Here is a 27104-nt window from a genome sequence, read left to right on the forward strand (position 1 = left end):
CCGTGCGCTGTGGGCGGGCCAGGGCGTGACATCACCTCTTCGCGCCAAGGGCGGGTGGCATTATTAGGAACTGCGGCTTCAGGATGAACGAGGCGGACGGGCTGCGGCAGCGCCGCCCCCTGCGACCCCAGGTCCTCACGGACCACGGCTCGGCCCCGGAGGCCAAGGAGGGCAGGTAGGCCGTCAGGTAGGCCAGCAGGTAGCCCTGCGGCTGCGCCAGAGTTCCCGGGTGTCCCAAGCATGTCCCTTTCTCCCCACGCAGGGTCCGGTGTGGGGTGACAGCCTCCAGACCTGTCCCTTCCTCCCCTCCCCTGGTCCTCTGTGTGGGGTGACAGTCCCTAGGCCTCGAGCCACACTTGCATCATGCCGTGTGGACACCTCCCACACCCTGCAGAGGACAGAATGTTGGTGTGGACACATTCCGTGGGACTCAGGCTTGCAGGCTTCCCAATGGGGACAGAGACGGGGGGGAACTGGTTGTTGACACTTGATAAATTTTGGGCTTTTGATCTTTGCTTCCTCTTCCATCCCTCCAGAATTCAAGTGTACTATATGTTGTTGCTAAAAACCAAAGCATGATTCTTAAATGTAGAATTTCATGTACTTAAAATTCACTTTTTAATTTTGTGTCCCGATTTTCATAATTTGAATTTCTAGGGCCAACCAAGCGGTCCCACAGATGAAGCTCCAAGTTTTGGAATTAATTTATATGTTAATAGAAATAACTGTTTATTGGTCATCGAAAGTGTGCCAAGGGGTGTGACACCTACTGATCAAGAGGCGTTTTTGCCCCTGATGTGCTGAATTTATTCGGTGATGATTAATGAGAGGGACTTACTGAGGGAGATCAGTAGCTCACAGCAGTGTTTGGCTCTGGGAAGGCAGTTTGGAGAGACGGTTTTGTGGCAGTTAGCGTGGACTCCCAGGGCTGTAGAAAGGTCAGGAAGACGTAGCCGTCATCCTGTGGGTGACAGGCTGCCCTGGACTTGGAGCTTTCTCATTCCCAAGGCTTTTCAGCGCTACCGTTGGGCAAAGCAGGGGAAGTTGATCACCCTGCTTTCTGTAGATACTGTGAGTTAATCTCTGCTGGTTAACTAAACTAATGTCTCTTTTAGAATGGGCATGCGTGGCTGGCCGTGTTTTATGACAGAAACTTGAGAACAGGCACTTTGACCTGAAAAATGAAAGTGCAGTGTGTTGAAACTCTGGCATACAGTATCTGGGGCACTTGTTAGAGGGCCTGAGGGCAGACTTTATTAAATTGTTTGTCAGCTTTTCCTTGGGGATTTTTTCCTTAATGACAAGTTAAATTAGATGCTCCAGAGTCATCTTTTGCCACCTGATCTTTTCTGTTGTGTGTTTGTGACTTCCCTGTCTATGGACTCAATTCTTAGCTTTCTGTATTTTTTTGGTACCGGGGTTTGAACTTGGGTCCTTGTGCTTGCGCAGCAGGTGGCGAAACCACTGAGCTAAATCCCCTGCCCTAGTTGTTCTCAAAGACTTTTTTTTTTTTTCTTTGGTACTGGGGATTGAACGGGTCCTTGTGCTTGTGAGGCAGGTGCTGGAACCACTGAGCTAAGTCCCCAGCCCTCTTCCTGTATTTTTTTAAAATCTTCCTTTGATTTATCGATCCCTTTCCTGTATTCCTGTAATGGTTTCTTTCAAAGAGAGTTCTTCTCACCTACCTTCTTTCCACTTTTAACATTAAATCTGTTTTTCTTATTTTTGTCTGTGATTCTTCTATATTTTTCATTCTTCTGTGGTAATTTCTAGTGGTTTACTTAATGATCTTTTTGGTTACCCTAAAGGTTGAGACTCAAGCTAAAATAGGGAAGCCTGTCTATGGAGGGTGCAGTGAAGAAATTTGGAGGAAGTAGAAACAGAAAAATGTTAAATAAACTTTAGATATGCTAAACAGGACAAAAGGAACCTTGAAAGACATTATTAAACTAACAGACTAGAAGGACAGTGGGTTTGGGCAGTAGGGAGGACTAGTGATCCTGTAGCAGATCTTCTGACTCTTGGCATGAAAGATGACATTTGCTGTATTTTACTGAGGTCACTGAGGTATGAGGAATAGTGTTAACAAAGAAATGAAAGTGAATGAAGTGGGGTAGAATTTGCAGCTGGACAATGATTGAGAACATAGTTTAGGAATTGTGCTTCAGAGATAAGATTTTATGCTAAAGCTCTCAAATTTCTGTATTTGAGCAATAATGGAGCATTTGATTGCTAACTTTTTATTCAGTGTGGAGCATAGATGAGCTAAGGTCTTTAGCATACTAGTGCAAACTTACAATTATTATTTGGTAATGGTTTATGCAAATATGTTAGAGTCTTTATTGAAAGATAATTGTGCACTGTGAAACTATTCCTTCCCTTTGGTAACACAGTTCTATCCAGGAAGAGAACTTTTTAATGTCCATGTGTAACTGTTAGGAGTAAAGAATGAATACACTGAGAACAGGTGCTTTTTCAGTAAACTGTGGAAGGCTTTTAGGCTAATTAAAAATATGCTAGGTCTGTTTTCCTTTTTTTCCATTTTAAGACTGAATGTAAGGGAGACAGTGTGGAGGAGATGGGGTGGTCATGAGAAGAGTCAGGAATTTGGAGTTTTTATCTCAGCTCTGCCTGGTGTGTGCTTTTTAAATTGCCCTTTTATCTTGTTTCTTAATTTCCTAATTTTTTTTTTCAAGGAAACACAGTGATTCTAGGAGAGACAATTTAAAGAAATGTGGGTAATGAGCAAATTCAAGATGGACTTGCTTAAAAAGTTGGGACTTGTTGCTCTTTTTAAAATGTTTTTTCCCCCATTAAGTTTATTGGTACATTTTAGGTATAAAATACATTTACATACATCATTGGGATCTTGTACCATTACATGAGTATCTTGGTTCTTATTTTTTTCCCCCTTCCCCTGCCCTCCCTTCACCCCCTCCACCCTTCCCTATTTGCAAAGACTTTGTTTCTATTTTTTTCCTTTTCTCATATTTTTTTCTTTTCCCTTCTTTCCTTTCCCCTACACCTCCCACTTCCCCTGCTCCTTTAGACCTTTACTTCCTACTACACGCTATCAATTACACATTTTTAAAATTAAAATATCAAGACCTAGGAGACATCACCACAGATTTTACAGAATTTCAGAGGATATAGAAAGCATATTTCAAAAATCTGTTTTGAAGTAAATTTGACAACTTCTAAGAAGTACCTTGGAAGACAAATTAATGAAACTAACTCTGGAGGAAATGTAAAATTTGAATAGCACCTATTAAAGTATATTCCTAGCTTGAAAACCTACCTATATGACAACAACAGGCTCGTATACAGTTTAACTGATAAATTATATCAAACATTTAAAGCAGAGATAAAAAGGAACACTTCTCCCCTCATTTTAGGAACTCAACATTGTGCTAATCCTAAAACTGGATAAAGATAATAGAAGAAAAAGGTATGAACATAGATAGAAATTTGTTTAACAAAACAAACTATTAGAAGTCAGACTGGCAGCATGTAGAATGTAGTTTTATTATAGGGATGGCAGTGTTGGTTCAGCATTGGAAGATCCACCCCCCAAAGTCATCATTTTAACAGAGGAAAGGAAGAAGCCATATGATCCTGTCACTAGTTGGAGAAAAAGTATTGGACTAAACTCCGCAGCTGTTCATGGTAAAAGCCATCAGGAGACTAGAAGTAGAACAGAACCTTCTCAAAAGATTAAAGACATGTACTCCGTGCTTCCAGCAAAAATGCCTTATATAAATGGAGAAGATACAATGCTTTCTCCTTAAGGTGGGGAACAAGGGCAGATATGCTTACTCTTCATCTGTCCATTAAACTTTGAAACTAGGCCCAAACCAAAATAATCTGGCAATAAAATGACACAATTAGGATAGGATTGGCAAGGTAGAAGCCAAATCTTTGTATGTAGATGAGATGATCATCTACAGAGAAAATACTAAGAAATCTCTAGGAGCCCCTAGAACTTGTATTTGAAATTAGCAGGATTAGAAAACATGAGGTATATATAAAAATTCAGGTCTATGTATACTTGCTATAAATGAAGAGTTGGATATTGAAATTTAAAAGTTATGTAGGAGTACAAAAGACCTAGAAAAGTAAAAAGAAACAAAACAGTGTTGGAAGACGTTTAGTACCTAATTTTAAGACTTCCTCTAAAGCTTCAGTAATCAAGGCAGTTTTTGTGTAAGGAAAGACATATAGATCATTGGAATAAAACAGAGAATCTAGAAATAGAATCACACATATATGGTCCACTGAGATTTGAAAGATTATTTAAAATTAACATTTTATAGAATATAAACTCAATTCAAGAGCCAAGGAAAAGATAGCGTTTTCAGCAAATGGCACTAGAACACCTGGTATCCGTATATAAAAAATTAACCTCAACCCTTTATTTCCATACATAAAAATAACTTGAAGGGATCTGTGAACCTAAATATGAAAGCCTAAAAGCATGAAACTTTAAGAAGAAATTATAAGGGAAAAAGTTTATAAATTTAGGGTAGGCAAGAACTACCTAGGATACAAAAAACATGATGTATAAAAGAAAAAAATTGATAAATGAGATTCCATCAAAATTTAGAACTTCAAATGACATCGTTAAAATGAAAAGTAGTCCTTAAACAGACCATATTTACAATGCATATAACCTATGATCAGAATATATAAAGAACTCTTACAGTTCATTAATAGATAACCCAGTTAAAAAGTAGACACAACAGCGCCTGCCTCGCAAGCGCAAGGACCCAAGTTCGATCCCCGGTACAAAAAAAAAAAAAAGTAGACACAAGAAGATGATAAATAGCCAGTACAGCACAAGGAAAGGTGTGCAACTCTAAAATCAGAAAAATACTAATCAGCACAATAACAAGATTGAATTATACACTCATTAGAGAGATGAAGTTAAAAGTTTTAAAAGCCTTGTCATGACTTTTTCTTTTTGTTGGATTCTCCCCCTTTGTGTGTAATTTGTTACGCCCAGTGGATTCATTCTGCTGGGTTTCCTGGGGTTGTGATCCTCATTGTCTTTTCCTAGGATATTGTCTAAAATTTTTTGGAGTGCTGGTTTGGTATTCATGAAGTTCCTGAGGTGCTCTTTATCATGAAAGTATCATATTTCTCCATCAATTTTGAAAGATAATTTTGCAGGGTACATCAGTCTGGGTTGGAGGCTGTTTTCCTTTAGGGCATGAAATACATCACTCCAAGTTCTTGCCTTGAGGGTTTGCGTTGAGAAGTGTGCTGTGATTCTGATAGGCTTTCCTTTGTATGTGATTTGTTTCTTTTCCCTCACTGCTTGTAGAATTTTGTTCTTCTGTTGGGTTTCTGGAATCCTAACTATTATATACCTATGTGTAGATTTTTTTTGATCAAGGCTAGTTGAAGTCCTTTATGCCTCACTTATCTGTATGTCAAGTTCTTTCCCCCTCCTTGGGAAGTTTTCTGCCATCACTTCTCTGAACAGTTTTTTAATGTCATCTGCACTCTCTCCTCTTTCTTCATTGACTCCAATCAGTCTTATGTTATTCTTCTTTGCATCGTCTAGCAGCTGCTGGATTGATTTCTTGTGTTCCCTTACAATTTTAAAGCAATTTTTCTTTTCCTGGCCACTAATTGCAATCTTATCTTCTATATCTGAAATTCTATCCTCACATTGGTTCATTCTGCTGTGCAGACTTTCAGTGGAGTTCTTAATCTCCTGGAAATCTGTTTGCATCTGTTTTATGGATTCCATTTGTTTCCTATGTTGGGATTTCATCATGTTCCTTAGATCCTCTATTTTTTAAATCTGTGTCCTCTCTAGATTTATTAATCATGTCTTGCACTATGAGCAAAATCTTTGCTGTTATCTGAGAAATTATTTCTGATTTCATTTTTCCCAGATCCTCTTTTGTTGCCAGTTCAGAGAGTCCAGGTGGTTGAGTATCAGATTGCTTCATCTCATTTCCCTTTGGGATTGCTGTAGGTGATCTAGAAGTCTGCTTTTGAGGTTTGTTTACGTGTCTTCTCATTTCTGCAGGGGCAGGGCACCTTCTCTGCCCTAGGAGCGTGGAATGGTGGGGGACTTGTTGCTCTTTGACTTGCTCAGGTCCCAGGGATCATCTTGACCATCAAGGTTCTGGTACCCTATGGGTTGGGGGCTAACAGGTTTTCCACAGAAGTCACAGGTGGCTTTTGGTCTCCTGGAGTCTGTCCCTCAAGGCTTTAGTTCACAGTTTGAGGCCCCAGTGTCTGATGTGTTCAAGGCCCCAGTGTCTGATGTTCAGGTTCGGCTGGTGGGATTACAGAGGATTGTGTAAATTGTGGCTGGGCCAGCAGCAATTGTCAGAACATGTTGCATCACTATGGTTGTGTTCTTGCCCTTAGAGACTGCAAGACATTTCAGGAAATTTCACATGCCCCCAGAGGCAAGCTTTCCTCCAGGCTTTTCTTGAGAGATGGGGCAAACAAGGTGACTTCCCAGACTGCACCTGGAAGCAAGTTGCCAGCCTTCCTGGATGTGTCTACACCACAGGCCGAGAGTGTGTGGCACCTGGTTAGTGAAAATGGATAGGGATAAGAGTAGTGTCTCTTATTTAAGTTAAAATAATGTGGTGCACAGTCAGAGGGAAGCCAATATAGAGGAAAGGGGGAGGAAGTATAGTTGACTGTGCAGGCACCACAGATGGATGGTCTGCCAGAAAGTTAATGAGCTGGATCCAGGCAAGGCTGTATGGGCACAGCAGCCAAGTTTGCCCATTTGTGTAGCAAGCTCACTCCATTTCGAGTGCCAAGGAGCCACACGTGGCAAGTGGTTACTGTATGTCCGTCATCATGGAGGCTAAGTTGAACAGCACTGCTCCAGGGGTTTTCTTTAGATTTAAGCTTCTATTTCTAAACATTGACCACAGAGCTTCCAGTAGGCACTAGACGATGATCAGGTGGGGCTGGGTGGTGCTGATGGGCTTGGATGAGAGAGGACTTGGATGAGAGAGTGTTGGGTGTGTATCAGGAATGATGATGGAAAGAAAGTGTTCCCAGGCCTGCTGTGGACCCCCAGACCAGAAGCTTTGGGCCTTGCTAAAGCTTATGTAGGTGATCCAGGGGCTTCTACCTTTGAGAGGATTGGACTGGGTGGCCCCTCAGTCCCAGCAAAGAAGAGTGGTGTGTGACACAGATCATCTGCACTTTTGGCTGCTTTTCTAGCTGTAAACACTGTCACTTTCAGTCTTGGCCAGGCCTTTTGCTTTTGACATAATTTAACCAGTTGCCATTATGCGAAGGGGCAATCAGATACTTAAGTAGGATGTTGCAAACTCTGAATCACATTTCCAAATTAAGCTTTTTAAAATGTCAAATACAGGGGCTGGGAGTGCAGCTCAGTGATAGAATCTGTGCTTAGCATGTGTGACGCCCTGGGTTCCAGTTGGAGACAGATGAGAATGTTTGGTTAGGCAAGGAGAAAACAAAGCTGCACTTTGGTTAGACTGTCACTTTTTTTACTGATAGCCAAAAGGAGAAGGATTATAGCTTCTCCCAGGAGGCTGGGGTGGGGTGTGTGATCATGTCAGGTTCTTTAAAGGACAGGAATCCAGGTTGGACTCTGTACAAGAGGGCCTTGAGGTCAGTGCTTGTGGTGGCAGGCAGGCACCGCTCTTCGCTGTGCACCTTTGAATGTGTTCTCTTTTGGGGACCCTGCTTGTAAAAGAACCACACTAACAAAAGCCTTTCTGCCACTGGTGCTCACAGCCAGCTCTACAGCTCCTTGTGTGAGAGAGTGGTTGATTTTGCTCTTTAATTTTAAACGTCTTTATCGAGAAGCAATTCATAGACCACAAAACTCACCCATTTATCATCTCCTATTCTGGGAATTTTAGTATAATTATGGAATTTTGCAACAATTACATCCTCTAGAACATTTTGATCAGTATTAAATTTTCTTAGGTGAGGTGAAATTCACACAATATTCAGTGATACAATAAACAGTGTTAAAATATACAACTCAGTGGTATATGATGTATTTACAATGTTTGGCAACTACTAGCTTTTCATCACTCCATTGAAACACCTTGTACTCATTAAGAAATCATAATTGAGGGAAAGGAGCCCTTTCGTGCTCTCATGGACAGGAAATACCTCAGTGGATAAGTGGAAAAATGAGTTTTGGGATACACAGACAATAGAAGGCTCTTCAGCCAGTAGAAGGAACAGTATACTGATGCATTCTGTAGCGTGGGTGAACCTGGAAGTCTTAATGTTGGGTGGAAGAATCTATCACAAAAGGTCTCACACTGTGTGCCCCCTTCATGTGAGTGTTGGCACAGGCATATCACCGTGTGATCTCACACCCTGACCCTGTGGCCCTCAGGCCAGATTCTGCCCCCTTGCCTTGCCTTTGGCAGCAGCAGTCTGGAGTCAGAACTGGCTTTCTTGGTGCCTGCTGGTTCTGGTGTGGGCTGTGGTCAAGTGCCTGAGCCTCCCACTGCCCACTCTGCTCATTCATGAGGCAGAGATATAACATGCACGGCTTGTTTTTACTGTCCTGTTGGTCTTCTCCCGTGGCCCTTGCTCCTTCCTTGCTGCAGACCCGAGGTTGTGTTTGCTTGCTGTGTGAATGGTCGTCACTGATCTGTACTTAATAGGCATTTTCATGCCTGTGATGTTTGTACCTGTACTGGCATAAGTCACTTTTATTAGAAGAAGGTTGTAGGGCCCTAGTGTTTGGGGACAGGACTGGGAAGAAGGGGTTGACCTGACTTCCTTCCTGGCTGCCTGCTCTCTTCCAGGAGCCTGAGCTCTCATGGCTCCCCTTGATGGGTCTCCTGCATTTTGTTTGGGTTTATGCACCTGTACCACCTGCTTTGCCACCTAGCTGAAGGGGTAAAGACTGATGGCTTGCAGTTTACCTGAGGGTTGGGGGATGGATTTTGAACCCTATCAAGCAAAGAGAAGGAAGTTAGGGGCAAAATTTTGGAGGATTATCAAAAAGAAAATTGACACACATGAGAATTCTCATTGCAAAGGGGAAATGTCAGAGGAACAAAAACAGTGGTTAACTCTGCCCCTGACACCTGCCCTGTAGTGGAGGAGAGCAGTAGGAGGGAACGAGGGCTGTACCTCCGACATAGACTAAGAAACGTCCTCTGCTCAGTGTCCAGCCTCATCATCTACAAGATGGAACCAGTCCTGCTTCCTACCACTGGACCACAAGGATCCATTTTCCTACATATTCCTCTGTCTTTCTGCATTTCCCAGTGTCACTGGGAACATGTTCCTGACATCCTGCTAAGCCCTCATTGGCAGTGCCTTTTATGCCTACATTTCTGTTCATGGTGAGTTAGGTCTTAGTGTGTCTATAGAAGATGATATGTCTTTCCTACCATATTCCTCCCTTCCTTCCGAGACCCCCAAGCAGAATCTTTAACATCTCTATTTCTGTTAATAGCCTCTCCGAGGAAACCTAGGCCTTTTCTGTCCTGCTCCACAAAATTCTCCCACCCTTCACCAACAGCCCAATTCCAAAGCTGCTTCCACATTTTTAGGTATCTGTTACAGCTGCATCTTGCTTTCAGTGCTGGAAATAACTTAGAAAACTGTTCATTTCCTATGCTGTTATAACAAATTACCAAAGCCTTAGTGGTGTAAAAAACTCAAATTTGTTGTCTTAGAACCTTGTAGGTGAAGGTCCTGGGCAGGTCTCAGGTCCCTGCTAAGGTTAGGGTTCCTTCATCCTTCATCATGGGGAGGAACCTGTTTCCTGATCACTCTGTTGACAGAGCCCTGCACTCTTAGTTGTGCTGTCCAGAGTGCCTGTCAGGCACCCTTTACGAAAGCCACTCTCTCCTTTCCTCCTTTGTCTTTGTTTCCCTTTGTGGTTCATTTCTACCCACCACAGTGGAAACAAGAGTAGATTTCACTTTCCGCTTCATTCATTTATTGAGGTTCAATTGTTCAGGATTGGGCACCACATTGAGGTGTCCCTGCCAGCATCCCGTTTCACAGTGGGAGACTGTGGGCTTCTGCAGTGAAAAAACTGGCCCGAGCTGCTTGGCTTGGTGCTGCACAAGTTAGCCTGGCACCTGGGCCTCCACGTCTGCACTCCAGCTGGAGTGAAGTTGAACATGCTTAATGTCAGAAGATGGTCCTGTCAGAAATCTAAACCGTGCCCTTAAATCAGGCCTGTTCTGTTAAGCATGAAGCTTGAATTTTTTAAGTCAACATTTTTAGTTTTTGATAGAATAAGCATTACTTTAGACCAGTGGTGGTGAATCCATGGCACACGTGCTGAGCCCTCTCTGAGATGATGTCATGAATTGTATGAGTTGTCTTTTCTAAACTAAAACCTCAGTATTCAGGTTTAATTACAGTGTTGGCACTTTGCAATAAATAAGAGGGTTTTGGATTGCAGTTTGGGTCCTTGGTCTCTAAAAGGTTTGCCATTGTGGTCTTAGGTGGTCATGATTTTATTTGCTTTAAGTTAATATTAATGTGAAGTGTTCAGTAAATTGGAATGCAGCTTATATAAGCAAATGATGATTTATTGGCTTCATTTAGTAGCAGGAAGCTAAATTTCCTCACTTATTTAGCAGATGAGAAATAAGATATGTGAGGATTGGTTCAGAAATATTTTACGTACTATTGGTCATTTGTCTAAAAACTTCACTCAAGATTTCCAAGGCAGCTTTCAGATCTTCCCAGGATTTCAGGACAGATGGCTTAGAGTTTTAATTTTGTAGAGTCTATGTCATTACTATATCTGTCAGACTTCCCACCAAGTACAAGAGCTGAAATTTCCTTCCTAAAAAATGGGGTCTGTGAAATGACTGGGGAGTTGGAGGCTCAGGGAATTGTTGGGTTTCCATTTGCTTCATGAATTGGTCTGTCTCTCTCTCTTGCCATGCTGGGATGGAACTCAGGGCCTCAGACACACTGGGCAAGTACTGTAGCACTGAGCCATATCCCCAGTCCTTACTCTCCTTGATCCCTAAGAATCTGAGGGACACATAGTACCAAGCATCATGTAACCTTTTTTCTCATATTACTTCTTGTGTTCATCTGTTCTTTGAGTTTGTCCTCTTTAAAACTGGTACAGTAGGAAGTTCAAGATCTGGAAACAACTGATCAGAGTGTCCTACACACTGGAAGATTAAAAAAACAAAGTACAGTCAAAGTTTGCTATTCATGGCAAATGGTGCCAAAGCTTAATCACAAACCACCAAGGTCGATGACCCTGCCCTAGGGAGCGAATGAGAGGCCCTGCTCCTGCCAAAAGGGCCTTTATTCCACAGACTGTCCCTGGGACGCTTTGCTGACCACCTCTGTGTGCTCTATTTCTGGCAGCTCCTTTAGTGGCAGAGTCTTCCGAATGACCTTCTTGGTGCTGGCTGCGACCCTCATCCTTCCCCTGCTTGGAGCCATGAAGCTGCTAGAGTCCCCCATCGACCCTCAGCCTCTCAGGTGAGCTCCCTGCAGTCCTTATTTCCCCAGAGGGGGATGTGTGTTAGGCTGAAGTAGGTTTGAGGGAAAGGAGGCTGAGTCAGCCAGCCTGGGTAGGCTGAGGGGAAGTTAGGAGAGAAGGCACCGTGGTTTCCTTAGGAGTTTTATGTTGATTGGTTAGCATAAACATACTCTGAGTTTTACTCAGAGTATGTGGGTGGTGTTGTCTTTGTCATTGTTAGAAAAAGCTTACAAACTAAGGACAGAAATCAAAATAAGAAAAAGTTGTAGAAATAGAGAGTTAACTTTGTTCTGTGAAGTGGCAAAAGGGCACATAAATGAATGTTAGACTTAAGTTACTTGTTTAAATTCTGTAAGTAACTGGATTTTTATTTTATTATTTTTAGTACAAGTTTGTGATGCATAATGAACACATTCCTTGTGGGGAGTTGGTACATGTCTGTCTCATCCCAGGCCTTCCTTCAGCTCTCTCCCATCTTCGCTCAGACCTTCTCAGTTTCTGTCCTGCCTGGATGATATAACCACACTCACTTCTGTTCTACCACCCACCGCCCCCTGCCCTCCCCACCTTGCCCTGCCCTGGACTAGGCCTGTGGATGCCTGGACTGCTTGTCTTCTGTTCTGGTGGTGATGGTGACAGCGACTGCTTCCCTCCTTGCCTTCTGTTCTGCAGCCCGGGGCTCCCTCCACCTTATGGCTTCTCTTAGCCCTGTGGGACTTTGTCTGGCTGGACAGGTTCCCTTGGGGTTATATCAGGAATGCAGGGCCACCTGCATGGGGTATTTGGCCAAGAAGTGAGTAACTGATTTCTTTGAAAACCTGTAATTACTATTTTTTTCTCTAAGTTATCTTTACCCAGTGGAGATCTAGGAGTATGTAGGCCATCGTCACTTGGAAAAAGGGGCCCTTGATATACATTCTCATTAATGATTATAGTGGTGCAGGGCCAGGCTCCTTCTGCTGAGGTGACCTCAGAGTGGGGGGATGAAGGAGGGTTGTGTGTTCTGGTCAATGAGGTCCTGACTCCCTCTGAGAACACTCATGGGGTGAAGCTGACTGAAGTTTACTGTAAACAGGTGAGGCAGCAGGCAGGCAGTGAGGGAAGCTCTCCAAGTGGTTGGAGAGAGGAGAGCCTCAGGGGCCTGGGGCCGGCAAGGAGGGTGGCAGGGCTTTCTGGGTGGTGGTCATGCATTGGGCAGTGTGGGGGAGAAGCTTGTCCAGGAGGCCACACGGCCTGGCTCTCTACTGTGGAGGGCAGAGGGACAGCACAGGCACAGCGATGATGCAGGGTCCTGGGGACACAGCTGACGGGGAGGTGGGAGCAGGTCAGCAGGGCTCTGTCCTGTGTCCTTGGCTCAGGACAGGAAGCTGCCATTGCCTCCTGATGCTGGGCGAGGAGAGGTGGCTGTGGGGTAGCACTCTCTGGACCTCACAGGGCTCCTCTGAGTGCTGCAAGGCCCAGCTCTGGTCCCTTCCCTCTTGCTGCTCAGGTCAGGCCCTTCGTCTCTCCCCACAGGTCTCCCAGGACCCTGCCTTGGTGTGATTTATGGACTTCTCTTAGCTCCTAATGGCCAATTACCTTAATGGCTCTTGCTATTTTTTTTTTTTTTTTTGGGTACCAGGGATCAAACTCAGGACCTTGTGCTTGTGAGACAGGTGTGGTGCCATTGAGCTAAATCCTCTGCCTGTCTTGCTAATTTTTATTTATCATCTTTTGAGTTTTATAGTTTCACACTGGTAGTAAATGGTTCTTCTGTGCTGTGACAGCTTTCAGCTGCCAGCAGTACTCTTCCTGTTGGTCTCTAAAGTTATAGCAACAAAATCTCTTCTCTAAAATGCTGTGATATTTTCTTAACCTTACGTTTTACTTTAACTGATAAACATCTTCTAGAAATGACTACAAGCATCCGTATTGTCCTATGGAAAGCCACCCCTTGCTCCTCTCTGCGAGGAAGCCAGGGCCTGCCTGGAGTTCTTGTGGGTGGAGACTTGGTGCTGCTGCTGACTCAGTGTCCCCCAGATGGTGTGCCATAAGGCAGTGTCCTGGCTACATACACTGGTGCATGACAGGCTTATGACATCTACACTCAACAGAGTTGGAGAGGGAAGATTGGCACTGGATCCTGGTCAGGCAGAACATGGGGAGAAGTAGAATGAAATCAGAAACTGAATGTAGACAGCATCCATGCTGAGTTGGCATGAGTTCTGGCCTTAAGAAGAGTCTGTGTGAGCCAGGCATGGTGGCACACACCTGTAATCCCAGCTTTTCAAGAGGCTGAGGCAGGAGAAATGCAAGTTCAAGGCTAGCCTGGGCAAATTAGTGAGACTTCATCTCAAAAAATAAAAAGGTCTGGGGGTGTAGTTCAGTGATAAAGCACCCTGTGATCAGTCCCCAGCAACACACACACGCGCACACACACACACACACACACACACACACACAATCTCTCACACTGTCACACACTCCCATGATCTGGCTGGCAGGGTGCTGCTGAGCCCTGCTTCTTTTTTTTAAAATTTATATATTAATTGGTACATTTTAGGTATACAATACGTTTACATTTATCATTCGGTGTTTGTACCTGAACATGATGTATCTTAGTTCTTATTTTTTCCCCCTATTACCTATGCACCCTTCACCCCTACCACCCTTCCCTATTGAGCCCTGCTTCTTATAGTTACCTGTTGTGGATGCCTGTGCTGCCCAGCGGTTGACTGTCAAAGCCCTGGCATTAGCCGTATTGATGCTTTTACAGTTACTTAGTAGTGTGACCTTTTCTGATAGCCGTTTTTTTTTTTTCTTTTTCTTTTATGTGTCTGGCAAGTAAGGATATTATTGGAATGTGCTCTGTTTATTGGAGAACAGGGAATTGTGCATGTAATCAGTCCTCAGCAGACATTTTCCAAAGTGTTTTTGTGGATGCATCCCTACAACTGCATTGTTTTACAGCTTCAAAGAACCTCCTTTGCTGCTTGGTGTCCTGCAACCAAATACGAAGTTGCGGCAGGCGGAAAGGCTGTTTGAGAATCAGCTCACTGGGCCAGAGTCCATAGCAAATATCGGGGGTGAGTGAACCAGGACTGCGCATGGAGCCAAGGGGGTGGGTTCTAGGGAGCCCCGTGGAACCTGGAGCAGTGTCTGCCAGGTGGGCAGCCCAGCACAAGTGGCCCTCAAGCTTCTCCTATGTCTCTCTGGAATGACATTTTGATGCTGGTGACTTTGAGTCCGTCTCTAGAGGCATTTCACTGTGCTCAGAGCACTGGGAAGGGGACAGGTAGGGTGCAGATGTGATGCCTGTATCATTTGTGAAGGTGGGTGGTGGATGGAGCCTGAGTTTCTTGTCCCTTTGGTCTTTGGCTTCACCTTGAGCTGGGGATGAGCAGCTCTCCGTGTTTGAAGTCTATTTGTGTGATGTCCGCACCCCTCCCAGCTGCCAGCTCAAATCAGGTCTCTAGTAACCTGGACAAGGCATTTGCTGTTAGAGTGAGAATTAGGCTTAGTACTAAGAAGACACAGTTGGTGAGGTGAACAGACCTCCTGGTGTGAGGATTTCTGAGCAGCATCTTTGGAAATGGTGCTGGTGACTCGTGGGTGGGAGCTGTGACCTGCAAGTCCTAAATGCTCCTAGCCTTCAGTTCTTTATTTCTCATCTTACTTCAGTCTTTTGTGGCTCCTGCAGCTTGGCCCAATCTTGGTAGCTGTTGATTTGATTTTTGGATGACAAAGTCAAAATTGTTGCAAGAAAACCAAATACTGTGTGATAGAACTTCTCATTTTTCTTTAAAAGACATTGATGCATATATTAGTAAATGTTACTTTTTTTGGTGAAAAATGAAATACTGCAGTTTAAAACTGGAACCTGTGGGAGGTGATGCTCAAGCCGGTGGCCTCACCTTTCAAGAAGACCCCAGTCCTGCCTTTGCCATTTCTCCTCACAGAGGAGCTGGCTGCCCATGGGCAGCAGTCTTGGGTAGGCCCAGGGGACCTCTCAGGTTACACCCCATGGGTGGCACGCAGTGTGGCACCAGTGACCTGTGGCTGCTGCAACCTTGTTTGGGGGTGACCTGGTGTCCTGGGGGTGCTGGCCAGTTAGGGCCACAGAGCAGGTAAATAATCTTCAAGTAACACACTTCATCTGTTTTTGAGTAGAGTCTGTTTTTAAGAGTAGTTTTAGGCTAACAGCAAAATTGAGCAGAAGGTACAGAAATTTTCCAAAAGGATTTTTTTAATCATCAAGAATATGGTACATTTGGTACAGCTGATGAACCCACTTTGAAACTGTACTCCTAGAGTCTGTAGTTTACATCAGGACTCAAGCTTGGTGTTGTGCACTCTGGGTTTGAACGTTTGTAGTGACATTTGTCCACCATTACAGTATCCTGCAGAGTGTTCTCACTGCCCTGCCCTCCTGATCACCTGTCCTTCCCCTTTCATCCTGGTAGCCACTCATCTCTGTAGTATCTCCTTTGTGCTGCCTTATGCAGCCTGTCATGGAGTGGGAGTCATAGAGCAGGTAGTCTTTTTAGTGCCTCCTTTATTCAGTGATATGCATTTCAGGTTCCTCCACGTTTTCAGGGTTTGATAGCAGATTTCTTTTTAACACGGAATCTAGTCTGTTGATTGGTTGTATTATAGCTTATTTATCCATTCATCTACTAATGGATGTCTGCTTGTTTTCAGGTCTTGGTAATTAGGAATAAGGCTGCTGTAAACGCGTGTGCAGTTTTTTTGTATGAACTGTCGTAATCACTTTACTTGTTGCTGGGTCAAAATACCCAACATCCAAAGTTTAAAGGAGAAGTTTATTCTGGTACATTTTTTAGAGGTTACAGTCCATAGTCTGCAGTGCCAAGGCAGGACAGCATGACAGAAAGGTCATGGTGAAGGAAAAGCTGCCAAGAGGAAGGCCAGAGCAAAGGGAGGCGCTGGGAGGAAGATAGACCCATCCAGGCCATGCCCCTAGTGACCACCTCTTCCAACCGAACCCCACCTCCTAACAGGAAGCCAGCTATAAACCCCCATAACCCAATCCACCCATGGGCACATGAGGCTTTGGGGGACATTTTAGATCTAAAATAACATAACTTAAGTTTTTAATTTATTTAGGTGAATATACCAAAGAGTAGACCATAAGGTAAGAGTAAGTTTGGTTTTGTGGAATAGCTGAGGGTGCTTTCCCGAGTGAGTGGCTGTTTCACCTGGCATTCCCATTAGCAGGGAGTGAGAGTCCTGATGGTGTTGAGCATCCTTACCAGTCTTTGCTGTCCATGTCAGATGCTGGCCTTTCTCATGGGCTCATCATGATATCTTGTAGATGTTTTCATCTGCATTTCTCTGATGGCAGATGCTACTGAACCTCTCTTATTGCCACCTCTAGAACTTTTTTTTTGTACCAGGAATAGAACTCAGGACCTTGAGCTTGTGAGTTAGGCAGCAACACCACTAAGCTAAATCCTCGGCCCCACCTCTAGATCTTTGACGAGGTTCTCTGCCTACTTTTGTAACTCAGTTGTTCAGTTTCTTAGTGCTGAGTTTTAAGGGTTCGTGGTATATTATGGATAACAGTCCTTTATCAGACATGTCTTTTGCAAATAGTTTTTCCCAGTCTGTGGCGCTTGTCTTCTCATTCTTTTGACAGCCTCTTACAGAGCAGGAAGTTTTGATTTTTGTGAAGCCCAGCTTGTCAATTATTTCTTAGGGATTTTACCTCAATCTTAAAGGTCATTGTCATACCCAGGATCGCTTAGATTTTCTCCTATGTTATCTCCTTGGAATTTTTATAGTTTTGCATTTTGCATAATGGTCTATGATCCACTTTGAGTCCATTTTTGTGAAGGGTGTAAAATCTGTGTCTAGATTAATTTTTGTACACATCCCATTGTTTTAGCACCGAATGTGAGAAATGCTGTTTTTTTCCTCCATTTTATTGGCTTTGCTTCTTTGTCAAGGATGGGTTGGCTGTGTTTATGAGAGTCTATTTCTGGGCTCTTTAGTTTGGTGAATTTGCTCTTCTCTATTAGTATTATGTTGATGCTTTTGGGTTTTTTTCCTCTCTGTATAAACTTTAGAATCAGTTTGCTGATATCCACAGAGTAACTTGCTGGGATCTTGATTCAGATTGCATTGAATCTAGGTCAATTTGGGAAAAGGTGACTTCTTGATAATATTGAATTGTCTTACCCATTTATCCAGTTCTTTGGTTTCTTTAATCATAGTTCATAGTTTTCTTTGTGCAGAACTTGTATTTTTTTTTTTGTACCAGGAATCAGGCTCGGGTCCTTGCACTTGTGAGGCAGGCGGTGGAACCACTGAGCTAAATCCAGAGCTTGTATATTTTGTTTTATTTATACCTAACTATATCATTGTTTTGAGCTAATATAAATGATGTTTTTAATTTCAAATTCCATTTGTTCATTGGTAGTATATAGAAATGTGATTGACTTGCATATTATTAACCTAGTATCCTGTAACATTGTTACAACTGCAAATTACTTCTTGTTTTGCTTGATTCTTCCAGACAGTGTTTCATCTATAAACAAAGACAGTTTTATTTTTTCCTCCTCATTGATAGACCTTCAATTTTCTTTCTTATTGAGTCAGTTGTGACCTTCAAGATAATATTAAAATGAATGGTGAGGAGATGGCCTTTCCTTGTTCCTAATCTCAGCAGGAGAGATTTGAGTCCTCGTGGCAGTGTCAGTCAGCTATTGTCTATAGATAGTCTTTTTTTTTTTTTTTTGGTACCAGGGATCCAACTTGGGTCCTTGGGCTTGCGCAGCAGGCAGTGAAACCACTGAGCTAAATCCCCAGGCCTTGTGGATAGTCTTTATCAAATTAAGGAAGCTCCCACCATTCCCAGCTTATGGAGAGGTTTTTCTTTTCCCCAGGATGGAGGTTGCACCTTTTCAAATGCCTTTTCTGAGTCATGATTGTTGATCCAATCATGGGATTTTTCTTTTAGCCTTTGGTGTGATAGAGAACATTAATTAACTTTTGAATGTTAAACCAGGCTTGCATGCATACCAAAGATGAATCCCACTTGGTTGTGGTGTATGGTTCTTTGTATACACTGTTGGGTTTGATTTGCTAATGCTTTGTAGAGGGTTTTTGCATTTGTCTTCATAAAAAATACTAATCTGTAGTTTTCTTATGCCTTTGTGTGGCTTTTGGTATTGGGGTAATGCTGGCCTCATAGAATAAGTTAGGAAGTATTCTGACTGCTTCTGCCTTCTGAAAGAAATTTTAGAGAATTGGTTATAATTCTTAAATGTTGGATAGAATTCATGAGTGAACTCATCTGAGCCTGATGCATTATGTCTTGTAAGATTATTAGTCAGTTTCTTTAATAGATTCAGGAAAATTTACATTGTGTGTTTCTCCTTGTATAGTTTGGCAGATCACGTCCTTCAAGGAATTGGTTCATTTAATCTAATTTAGATACAGCATTGTTCATAATATTCCTTTGTTATTCTTTTACTATCCGTGGAATCCATGGAATCTTTAGTGATGTCCACATTTTCATTTCTGATGTTAGCAATTTGTATTTCCTCTCTTTATTTCTTAGCCTGCCTAGGTATTTGTCAGTTATATTGATCTTTTCAAAGAACCCAGTTTTTGGTTTTATTGATTTTTAAAACTTGATTTGTTTTCAATTTCATCAGTACCTACCCTGATTTAAAAAAAAATTCTTGTCATCTGTTTGTTTTGGATTTAATTTGATCTTTTTTTTTCTAGTTTCCTAAGTCGGAAACATAGATTACTGAATTTAAATATATTAAACTTTCTAACATACCTGTATGGTGCTCTAAATTTTCCTTTAAGTATTACTTTTGCTGTATCCCCAAAACTTTGATAAATCATTTTCATTTTCATTCAGCTTGAAATATTTTTAATTTCTCATGAAATTTCTTCTTCAAGCTGTATAAGAACTATGTTGTTTAATCGCTAAGAATTTTGGGATTTTGTAACTACATTTTTGTTATTGACTTATAGTTTAAATCCATTGTGGTCTGAGAACAGATGTTATATGATTTCTGCTTTTTAAAATTTGTTAAGTGTGTCTTAGGTTCCAGAATGTGGTCAGGGTTGGTGAATGTTATGTGTGAGTCTGAGGAGAATAAACACAGTCAGTGCCAGGAGTCGGCTCCAAGACCCCAATTGCTCAGGTCTCGTACAGAATGGCACAGCATTTTCGTAGAGTTGTTTACATCCTCCTGTGTACTCCAAATCTTCTCTCCATCAGCTATAGTACCTGAGATGATGTAAATGCGATATAAGTACTATTACATTTAAGGAATAAAGACAAAAAACTGTTTCCTTCAGTGTAGGCACAGTTTTAAAAAACATGTTTGACTGTGACTGGTGTAGTGCTCAGACATGGCCCTCTGGGTGTGGAAGGCCGCTGTTGCTGATGAGGCAGGCCCTCATGGATGTCAGTTGGTGCGCTGGTGACTGGCAGTGATGCAGTTGAGCCCAGCCGTGTCTTACTGACTTTCTGCTTGCCTGATCTGTCCATTTCCAGAAGAAGGATGTTGAAGACTCCAGTCTACTCAGTCACAGTAGATTTTATTTCTCCTTGCAGTTTTATTGGTGTTTGCCTCATATTTTGATGTTGTGTTGGGAGGCACATCCACATCCACGATTGCTGTGTCTCCTTGGAGAACTGACTCCTTTACCTTCACAAACTGTTTCTCTCTACCTCTTAGTACTTTCCTAGCTTTGTAGTTGCTCTGACTGAAGTAGCGTTTGCATGGTGGTCTTTCTCCATTCCTGTGCTGTTTGTCTGTATGTGGCTCTGTGTTAAAGTATGTTTCTTGTAAACAAGACACAGCCAGATCTTCTTTGTTGCTCTACTCTCTCTTTCAATTGGTGTATTTAGACCATTGACGTTTAAAGTGATTGATATCCTGGGCTTATTAATATCTACCATATTTGTCATTGAGTTCTGTTTTTGTTTCTATTTTTGTCTTTTTCTGCCTTTTGTAGTTTTAAATTGAACATTTTTTATGATGCTATTTTCTCTCTTCTTAGCATATCGTTTATAAATTTCTTGTATTTTGTAGTGCTCACTCTAGAGTTTGCCATATGCATTTAAAAGCTGTGGGATGTTTTAGGGATTTGTTCATCAGAGCTGTGCTCATCTGCTGTCTTGGTCTAGTTTAGTACATATGCCACTGAAGTGAGTGCTTTGTGCTTTAATTTTACCCTGAGGACTCTTAGCAGTTCCTGTCCTCTGTAGGGTGTGATCTGTGTCCACAGTGAACACAGCTGTGAGGTGGATGTAACTGTGCTGAGTGCTGAGCGCCAGCCTGGGAACTCAGGACTGGAGGGAGGCCTCACTGCTCGTTTCACTGACTCACATGTGACACACTTGCTCACATGTTGCACACCCACTGTGGGCTTCCTGGCCCCATAGTATTGTCATTGTAAGTCTTAAGGGATCTTGAACATTCTGTGATAGTCCTTCCCTTCATCCCCAGAACTGCCATTGCCTTCTGTTGTAAAAGGTGGTGTGGTCACAGTTCCTGGCTCAACCCTGGATGACCTTTCCCCTTTTTGCTTTGTAAACAGATGTGATGTTCACTGGTACAGCTGACGGCCAAGTCCTGAAACTTGAAAATGGTGAAGCAGAGACTATCGCCCGGTTTGGTTCAGGTCCATGCAGTAAGTTGTGACTGTCACTCAGAAGTGTGCCCAAGGTGGAACTGCTTTTTCTGAAAGGTAGTTTTACCTGTGGAGAAAAATGCTGGACATCTGTAGGGGGAACATGCTCAGTGTGACCACTCGCTCTCTGTTTGACACATTGTCTCTGGGTCCCACTCAGTACTTCTTGAGGCCCCGCCCCTTCACCAGACCACTGGGCCTATGATCACTTTTGGGGTCACTTCAGAGCTTAATGAGTGTTGTAAGAGTGCTGGTAAAAAAGCAGGTGGTTTTGTCATTACTCAGGTGCTTATGTGTGGTACCTGCATGGGCATCTCAGGAATTTAGCAATGCTGTTCAAAACTAACACCCTTACATCAGTCAGATTTTGGAAACCTAGAGTAGAACCTCACTGTTTATAAATTGATAGTCCACAGCTTCTTACTGGTTATTTTTATTTTTATTTCTATTTCTATTTTATGTTAGAGTTTCTCTTTGTGGTGTGAAGACTGGACCCAGGGCCTTGTGCATGGCAGGCAAGGGCTCTACCATTGCACTAAACCCCAGTCCTAGATGTTATTTTTACAGGAAGTTATTTTTGTACAAGTGATGCATTTTCATTGTGAAGTGGACACAGCACAAAATGACACAAACAAATGAACAACCAAATAAAATTCACCATAGACCTGCTCAGGTGTAATTGTTACTGACATCCAAGGAGCCAAGGAGCGGCTTTTCAGGCTTTGTGCTATGCACTGGCATCCATACTGCAGTTTCACCAGTGGACTTAAACTCTGTGTCTGATTCTTTGCTCTGTTCCATTGTATGTGGACACTGAGCAGCTGCAGTGAGCCCTGTGGTGAGCCCCATGGTGAACTCCCCACACTGGGTACCCCAGCACCCTGTAGGTCCAGTGCTAACACCCTGTCCTCTGCTGTGTACAGTCCCGAGTCTGTCTAGTGAGGGGTGAGGTGCTAGACCCCGAGGTGGGTGCAGTGGCTCAACGCCTGCCTGTCTGCTTCTTCCTAGAGACTCGCGAGGATGAACCTGCCTGTGGGAGGCCCCTGGGCATCCGTGTGGGGCCCAATGGCACTCTTTTTGTGGTTGACGCATACAAGGGGCTGTTTGAAGTTAACCCCCGGAAACGTACGTGACAGTGACTTATTTTCCTCCATGATGATTTTACATCTGTGCATGCATGAGTGGATTAAGTAGGATTTGTTAGAGTCACCGAGGCCTTGCCGAGGTTTCCCGCTCATTAAGCATTGGCTGTGCGGCAGCTGGTATCAGTCCGTGTTGCTGTAAGGCCTGCCCTGACTTCCCAGACAGTTGGATTTTATAGCCTAGGGTCTCAGACAGACTCACTCTGTGGGTGTTAGAACTCTTTTCTAGCTCTGTCTTTATTTTCCTCTCTCTGTTTCTGTCCCTCATTTCTTTTTATCTTTTAGCTGCCCTTCCTTCTTCCTTTCTGCCCCCTGACTGTTTGTCCTGTCACCATGACCAGGCTCATAGCTTTCATGGTACAGGTTCATGCCGAGGATGAGGCACTGTGGTAGGCCGTGGGGCACCTATGTGTGGGCACCTGTCCTTGGGCACCCATCCATCCATGGCCACCCATTCATCGGTGGGCACCCATCTGCGGGACTTCACATTGCTCCTGGGGAGGGGTTCTGCCTTGAGGATAAGTGCACTCATCACCCATCAGCTGATGGATGCACCATTCTCACTGCAGGAAGGAGTCCCTCTTCTGACATGAGACCCAGAGAAGCTCATTTTAGCTTTCTCTCTTTACATCAGTTGAGCTGATTAATATTTTGGAATCATTGAGAAACAAGTTCTTAGAATGGAAGCCAGCCTTTCTTTTTCTTTCTCCCTTCAGGGGAAGTGAAGTTGCTGCTGTCCTCCGAGACGCCCATTGAGGGAAGGAAGATGTCCTTTGTGAACGATCTTGCCATTACTCGGGATGGGCGAAAGATTTACTTCACTGATTCCAGCAGCAAGTGGCAGAGAAGAGATTACCTGTTCTTGGTTATGGAAGGCACCGATGACGGGCGGTAGGTGTGGACTCATCCTTGCCCAGACTGTGCCCAGCAGGTGACCTTGCGTCATACTGACAGCCTCTGGAGTTTTGGTGTGTTCCACAGTGTTCCTTCAGCTCCTGGGAAGGGCCCTGATGGTGTCTGAAACTGGTGGGGGAGCAGGTGCCCTCACTTCTTTGAGAAAATAAAATGGCACAGGCTAGTGTACAATGGGTGGTGTGGACAGACAGGGTGCCCATAGACAGCTGGCCTGCTGGAGGGCCTGGGGTTGGAGTGCCGGCCCCCCTGGGGCTGACCCAGCTCCAGGGCAGCACAGCAACTAGGCCTGGCCACTCTGAGTTAGGGGTCACCTCCCAGAGTGGGACCAGGCTGCAAGCGTGCAGACCCTCCTGTGTGACTGTACTTGTTCCCCAGCCTGTTGGAGTATGACACTGAGACCCAGGAGGTGCGGGTGCTTCTGGACCAGCTACGGTTTCCCAATGGAGTGCAGCTGTCTCCTGAGGAGGACTTTGTCCTGGTGGTGGAAACGACCATGGCGAGGATACGCAGGTGTGTGTTGTATCCCCAGGCAGCTGGTGTCACTGTGGGTAGAGACCGGGTGGGAGGGAGTCTGGGGTATAGCGGGTGCTCTTGGCTTGTGTCCCACGGGTGGAAGCCATACTCAAAGGTGGGCTTCTTCCTCTACTTCAGCCCCTTGGGAGTTGTCTACGAGGGTCTCGATTTAACGCCAGCACAACGGAGTCCCTTTTCCCTGCACTCTGGGCCTTGGTCCCCTCCTGCTTCTCTCTGGGTGCTCTCCAGGAACACCCTCCACAATGTTTCCACGCCTGTGCTTGGATTAGGACCTGTCTGGCACTTGGCTGGGGCATCTTCCTCTGACTGGGGCTGAGCTCTGCCTGCATGGAACTTTCCAGGGTCTACGTGTCAGGCCTGATGAAGGGTGGGGCCGATGTGTTCGCGGAGAACTTGCCCGGATTCCCCGACAACATCAGGCCCAGCAGCTCGGGGGGCTACTGGGTTGCCATGTCCGTCATCCGCCAGAACCCCGGGTTCTCCATGCTGGATTTCCTATCAGACAAGCCCTGGATCAAAAGGATGATTTTCAAGGTAACTAGAAAACTATAGTGCCAAAAAACACAATGAAAAATGAATCTAATTATGCTCTTTTTGACCTTTATAGCCCTAAAAGTTCTAGTTCTGCTCATAATCTTTGGTATTTGTGATGTCTACGTAAAACACACTTTATTCTTCATTTCGAAATATAAATTTAAATGTTTGACCCTTTGGTCTCCCCCCTTTTCCTTCTGCTTTCTGTTTCTAGGAGCCTTCTGTCATCTTTGCTCATTGTGTTCTGGGGCCCCCACCCCATGTCAGGTTCAGCCCCCTCCTCCCTGGCCATCCCAGGCCCCCCTGGCCCTGCCCCACTCCCTGCTAGGTCCTTCATGGAGGAAGCAGTCATTAGGGGCATCTTCCTGCCTCACCTCGGCCTGCATTTTGCCCATTTCCTCCCTCGATCTTCATGGAGTCTGCCTTTGGCCATCCTGATATTCACACTATTATAAAAACACTATCCACCTGCCAGTGGCACTCACAGCGCCTTCAGCACCCCTCACCCATGGACTCTGAGGCCTGTACCACCCTACCCTGCTGCAAGGACACCCTCATTGTGGGTCCTGACCCTGTGTCACCCTACCCTGCTGCAGGTATGGCCTCGCCTGTGGGCCCTGAGGCCTGTGCCACTTTGCCCCGCTGTAGCGGTACACTCTCTGTCCCTCTGCAGAGGAGGCTCTGAGGCCTCCTCTGGCCACTGTGGTTCTAGTCCCCTGTATACCCACCCCGCTCAGCCTCACAGCAGCCCTGACTATGCTATTAAGGGCACAGTCTTAGGAAGCTGCCGTGGAAAAGGTGGGCATCCTGGAGCAGCCCTGCTGGCTGTGGAGCTGGGGTTAGTTAGGTCAGGATCAGGTGCACACACAGTGGCCAGTCCTGAGGCCCTTTGGTGTGGGGTTTGGGCTAGAGGGCCAGGGCCAGGCTGAGAGTGGTGATCCAGCCTTAGCAGCCGATACAAGTCAGGGACTCAGTGCTGGTTGTGGAGGCTGAGGTTTCAGAGGCTTTGGAAAGTGACTGTTGGAGCTAGAGGGTGGGATCTTTGGGGTAAGATAGGGAGGCAGAGAGAGGCTCTGTGTTACAGGAGGTTCTGGAGTCCTGCGTGTTGTCACATAGCCCATCCCTTGCTGGTAAGCCTTCTAGAGCAGTCCACATTTCCTCGACGGGGAGGTGTGACTTGTGGGATATCTGCCTGTGTTTGGGTGGAGACCTACTGTTCATTCACTTCACTCCTCTTGCCCACCCCTGCGTCACAGCTTCCTGCTGGGTCCTCTCTGCAGCCATCACTCCCTCCCCATGTGGTTCCCGTCTCAGCCTCCTCATCAGCCCTGTGCCCTGTGCCTGTGCAAGGAGGTGCCCCTGTATCAGGCTGGTGCCATGGGCCATGTCCAAGGTTGTGGCACATAGCACGTTGAACTTTTCAGGCTGTCTTGAATGGAAGCTTTCTTGGGTCTCCGTCCTTTGTACCCTGCATGCCTGACATTCTTTGACCCTCACCAGGGGACTTGTTGATCCTGTGAAGCTTTGCTGGCTTTGGCCTCATGTTCTGCTAGATGAGGTCACCAGCAGCCTTGGCTTTGGTGTGGTAACTTCCCGGGTGGGACTTATTTTCTGCATGCTCAGGGTGGCTGTGCAGAATTGTGCTGCTGCTGGTGTGGCCCCTGGCCCAGTCTGTGGGCCACAGGCACAGGGGCTCTGGACTCTGCTACCCGGGTGGTGAGGGCTGTGGGGTCGCCAGTGTTTGGCCTTCTCATGTCAGAGGGCCGCTCCTTTGTGCTTCTCCCCAGCTGCTCAGTCAGGAGACGGTGATGAAGTTCTTGCCACGGTACAGCCTGGTTCTGGAGCTCAGTGACAGCGGCGCCTTCCGGAGGAGCCTGCACGACCCCGATGGGCTGGTGGCCTCCTACATCAGTGAGGTGCATGAGCACGATGGGCACCTGTACCTGGGCTCCTTCCGGTCGCCCTTCCTCTGCAGGCTCAACCTGCAGTCAGTCTAGGCCGGGGCGTGTCAGGAAGCTGGAGCAGCCTTGGGCACAGCTGTCTCAGCACCTATGGGCCCTTGGAGGTGTGGATGGAAAGGTGACTGCAGCCCGAGGGAGCCCCTGTCCTGGGAGTGACATCTTTAGAGGGAAGATCAATTCACAGAAAGCCATTTTTTTCTTAAAAGAAAAAATAATGTCTCTAGGCACTGTCTTTCTTTAGGACATGAGAAACTTGCACTGTCCATAGAGCTTAGGGCCTGTGGCCAGAACCACTGATGAGTTTCCAGGGCCTCACTGCTCTTCCTGGTTTATCCTGAGGTTTCAGTGTCCCTCTTTAAGGGGGGGCGTGTGCTTTCAGATTGCACAGAAGGGCCAGGGAACACAGTTTGAGTGTGGGGGTATGTGGGGGAGCCTGTGGCTCTGTGGGACATAGCTCTGGGTGCCCCCCTCCATGTGTGGGGTCCTCCCAGCCTCACCTGCTGCCGCCTGGCCTCTGCATACCAGAGGTTTCCAGACCTGAGCAGGCGGGAGGGAAAGGCCTGCAGTGGTAGGCCCTATGCGGGTTCTTTCTGTGCATACTGAGCCCTTGGGAGTCTGCATCACAGAGCCCATCTGGGAATGTGCTGTCTCTACCTTTGTTCTGCTTCCCCGTGTGGGCAGTGCATGTGTGATGTCCTATCTTTTGCTAGTGTCATATCCCCCTGACCCCAACTGCTGTACACCTTGACAGGTCGATACACTGGTCTTAATTTTGATAATAAATAGTTTTAAATTCACTTTGCTGCTGATGGCGTGTCCTGGGAAATTCTTCTCTGCTGTAATCATTTCAGTGATTGAAGTTTTGTCCCTCAGAATTGCTGGGAGGGCTGTCCTGGC

General features: G+C 45.1%; 1 protein-coding gene across 3 annotated transcripts; it reads left to right on the forward strand.

The window, feature by feature from the left end:
- Apmap (adipocyte plasma membrane associated protein) lies at positions 1 to 27004 on the forward strand. 3 transcript variants are annotated; one of them, XM_004874779.4, is made up of 9 exons: positions 1 to 175; positions 11341 to 11457; positions 14408 to 14523; positions 21029 to 21121; positions 22130 to 22246; positions 22980 to 23154; positions 23554 to 23688; positions 24054 to 24246; positions 26034 to 27004. In XM_004874779.4, the coding sequence occupies exons 1-9, from the start codon at positions 84 to 86 to the stop codon at positions 26241 to 26243; spliced, it is 1248 nt and encodes a 415-aa protein (XP_004874836.2). In that variant the 5' UTR covers positions 1 to 83; the 3' UTR covers positions 26244 to 27004. The 3 variants fall into 3 exon arrangements, with proteins under 3 accessions (XP_004874836.2, XP_004874837.2, XP_087044743.1); XM_004874780.4 differs by having other exon boundaries at positions 51 to 187; XM_087188617.1 differs by lacking the exon at positions 1 to 175 and adding an exon at positions 6393 to 6556.
- The last annotated feature ends 100 nt before the right edge of the window (positions 27005 to 27104 follow it).

The sequence above is a fragment of the Heterocephalus glaber genome, unplaced genomic scaffold, assembly GCF_053883595.1.
Source record: "Heterocephalus glaber isolate CG9 unplaced genomic scaffold, H.glaber_assembly_v1.0 deba00001532, whole genome shotgun sequence".
In the NCBI taxonomy this organism is placed as follows: Eukaryota; Metazoa; Chordata; class Mammalia; order Rodentia; family Bathyergidae; genus Heterocephalus; species Heterocephalus glaber.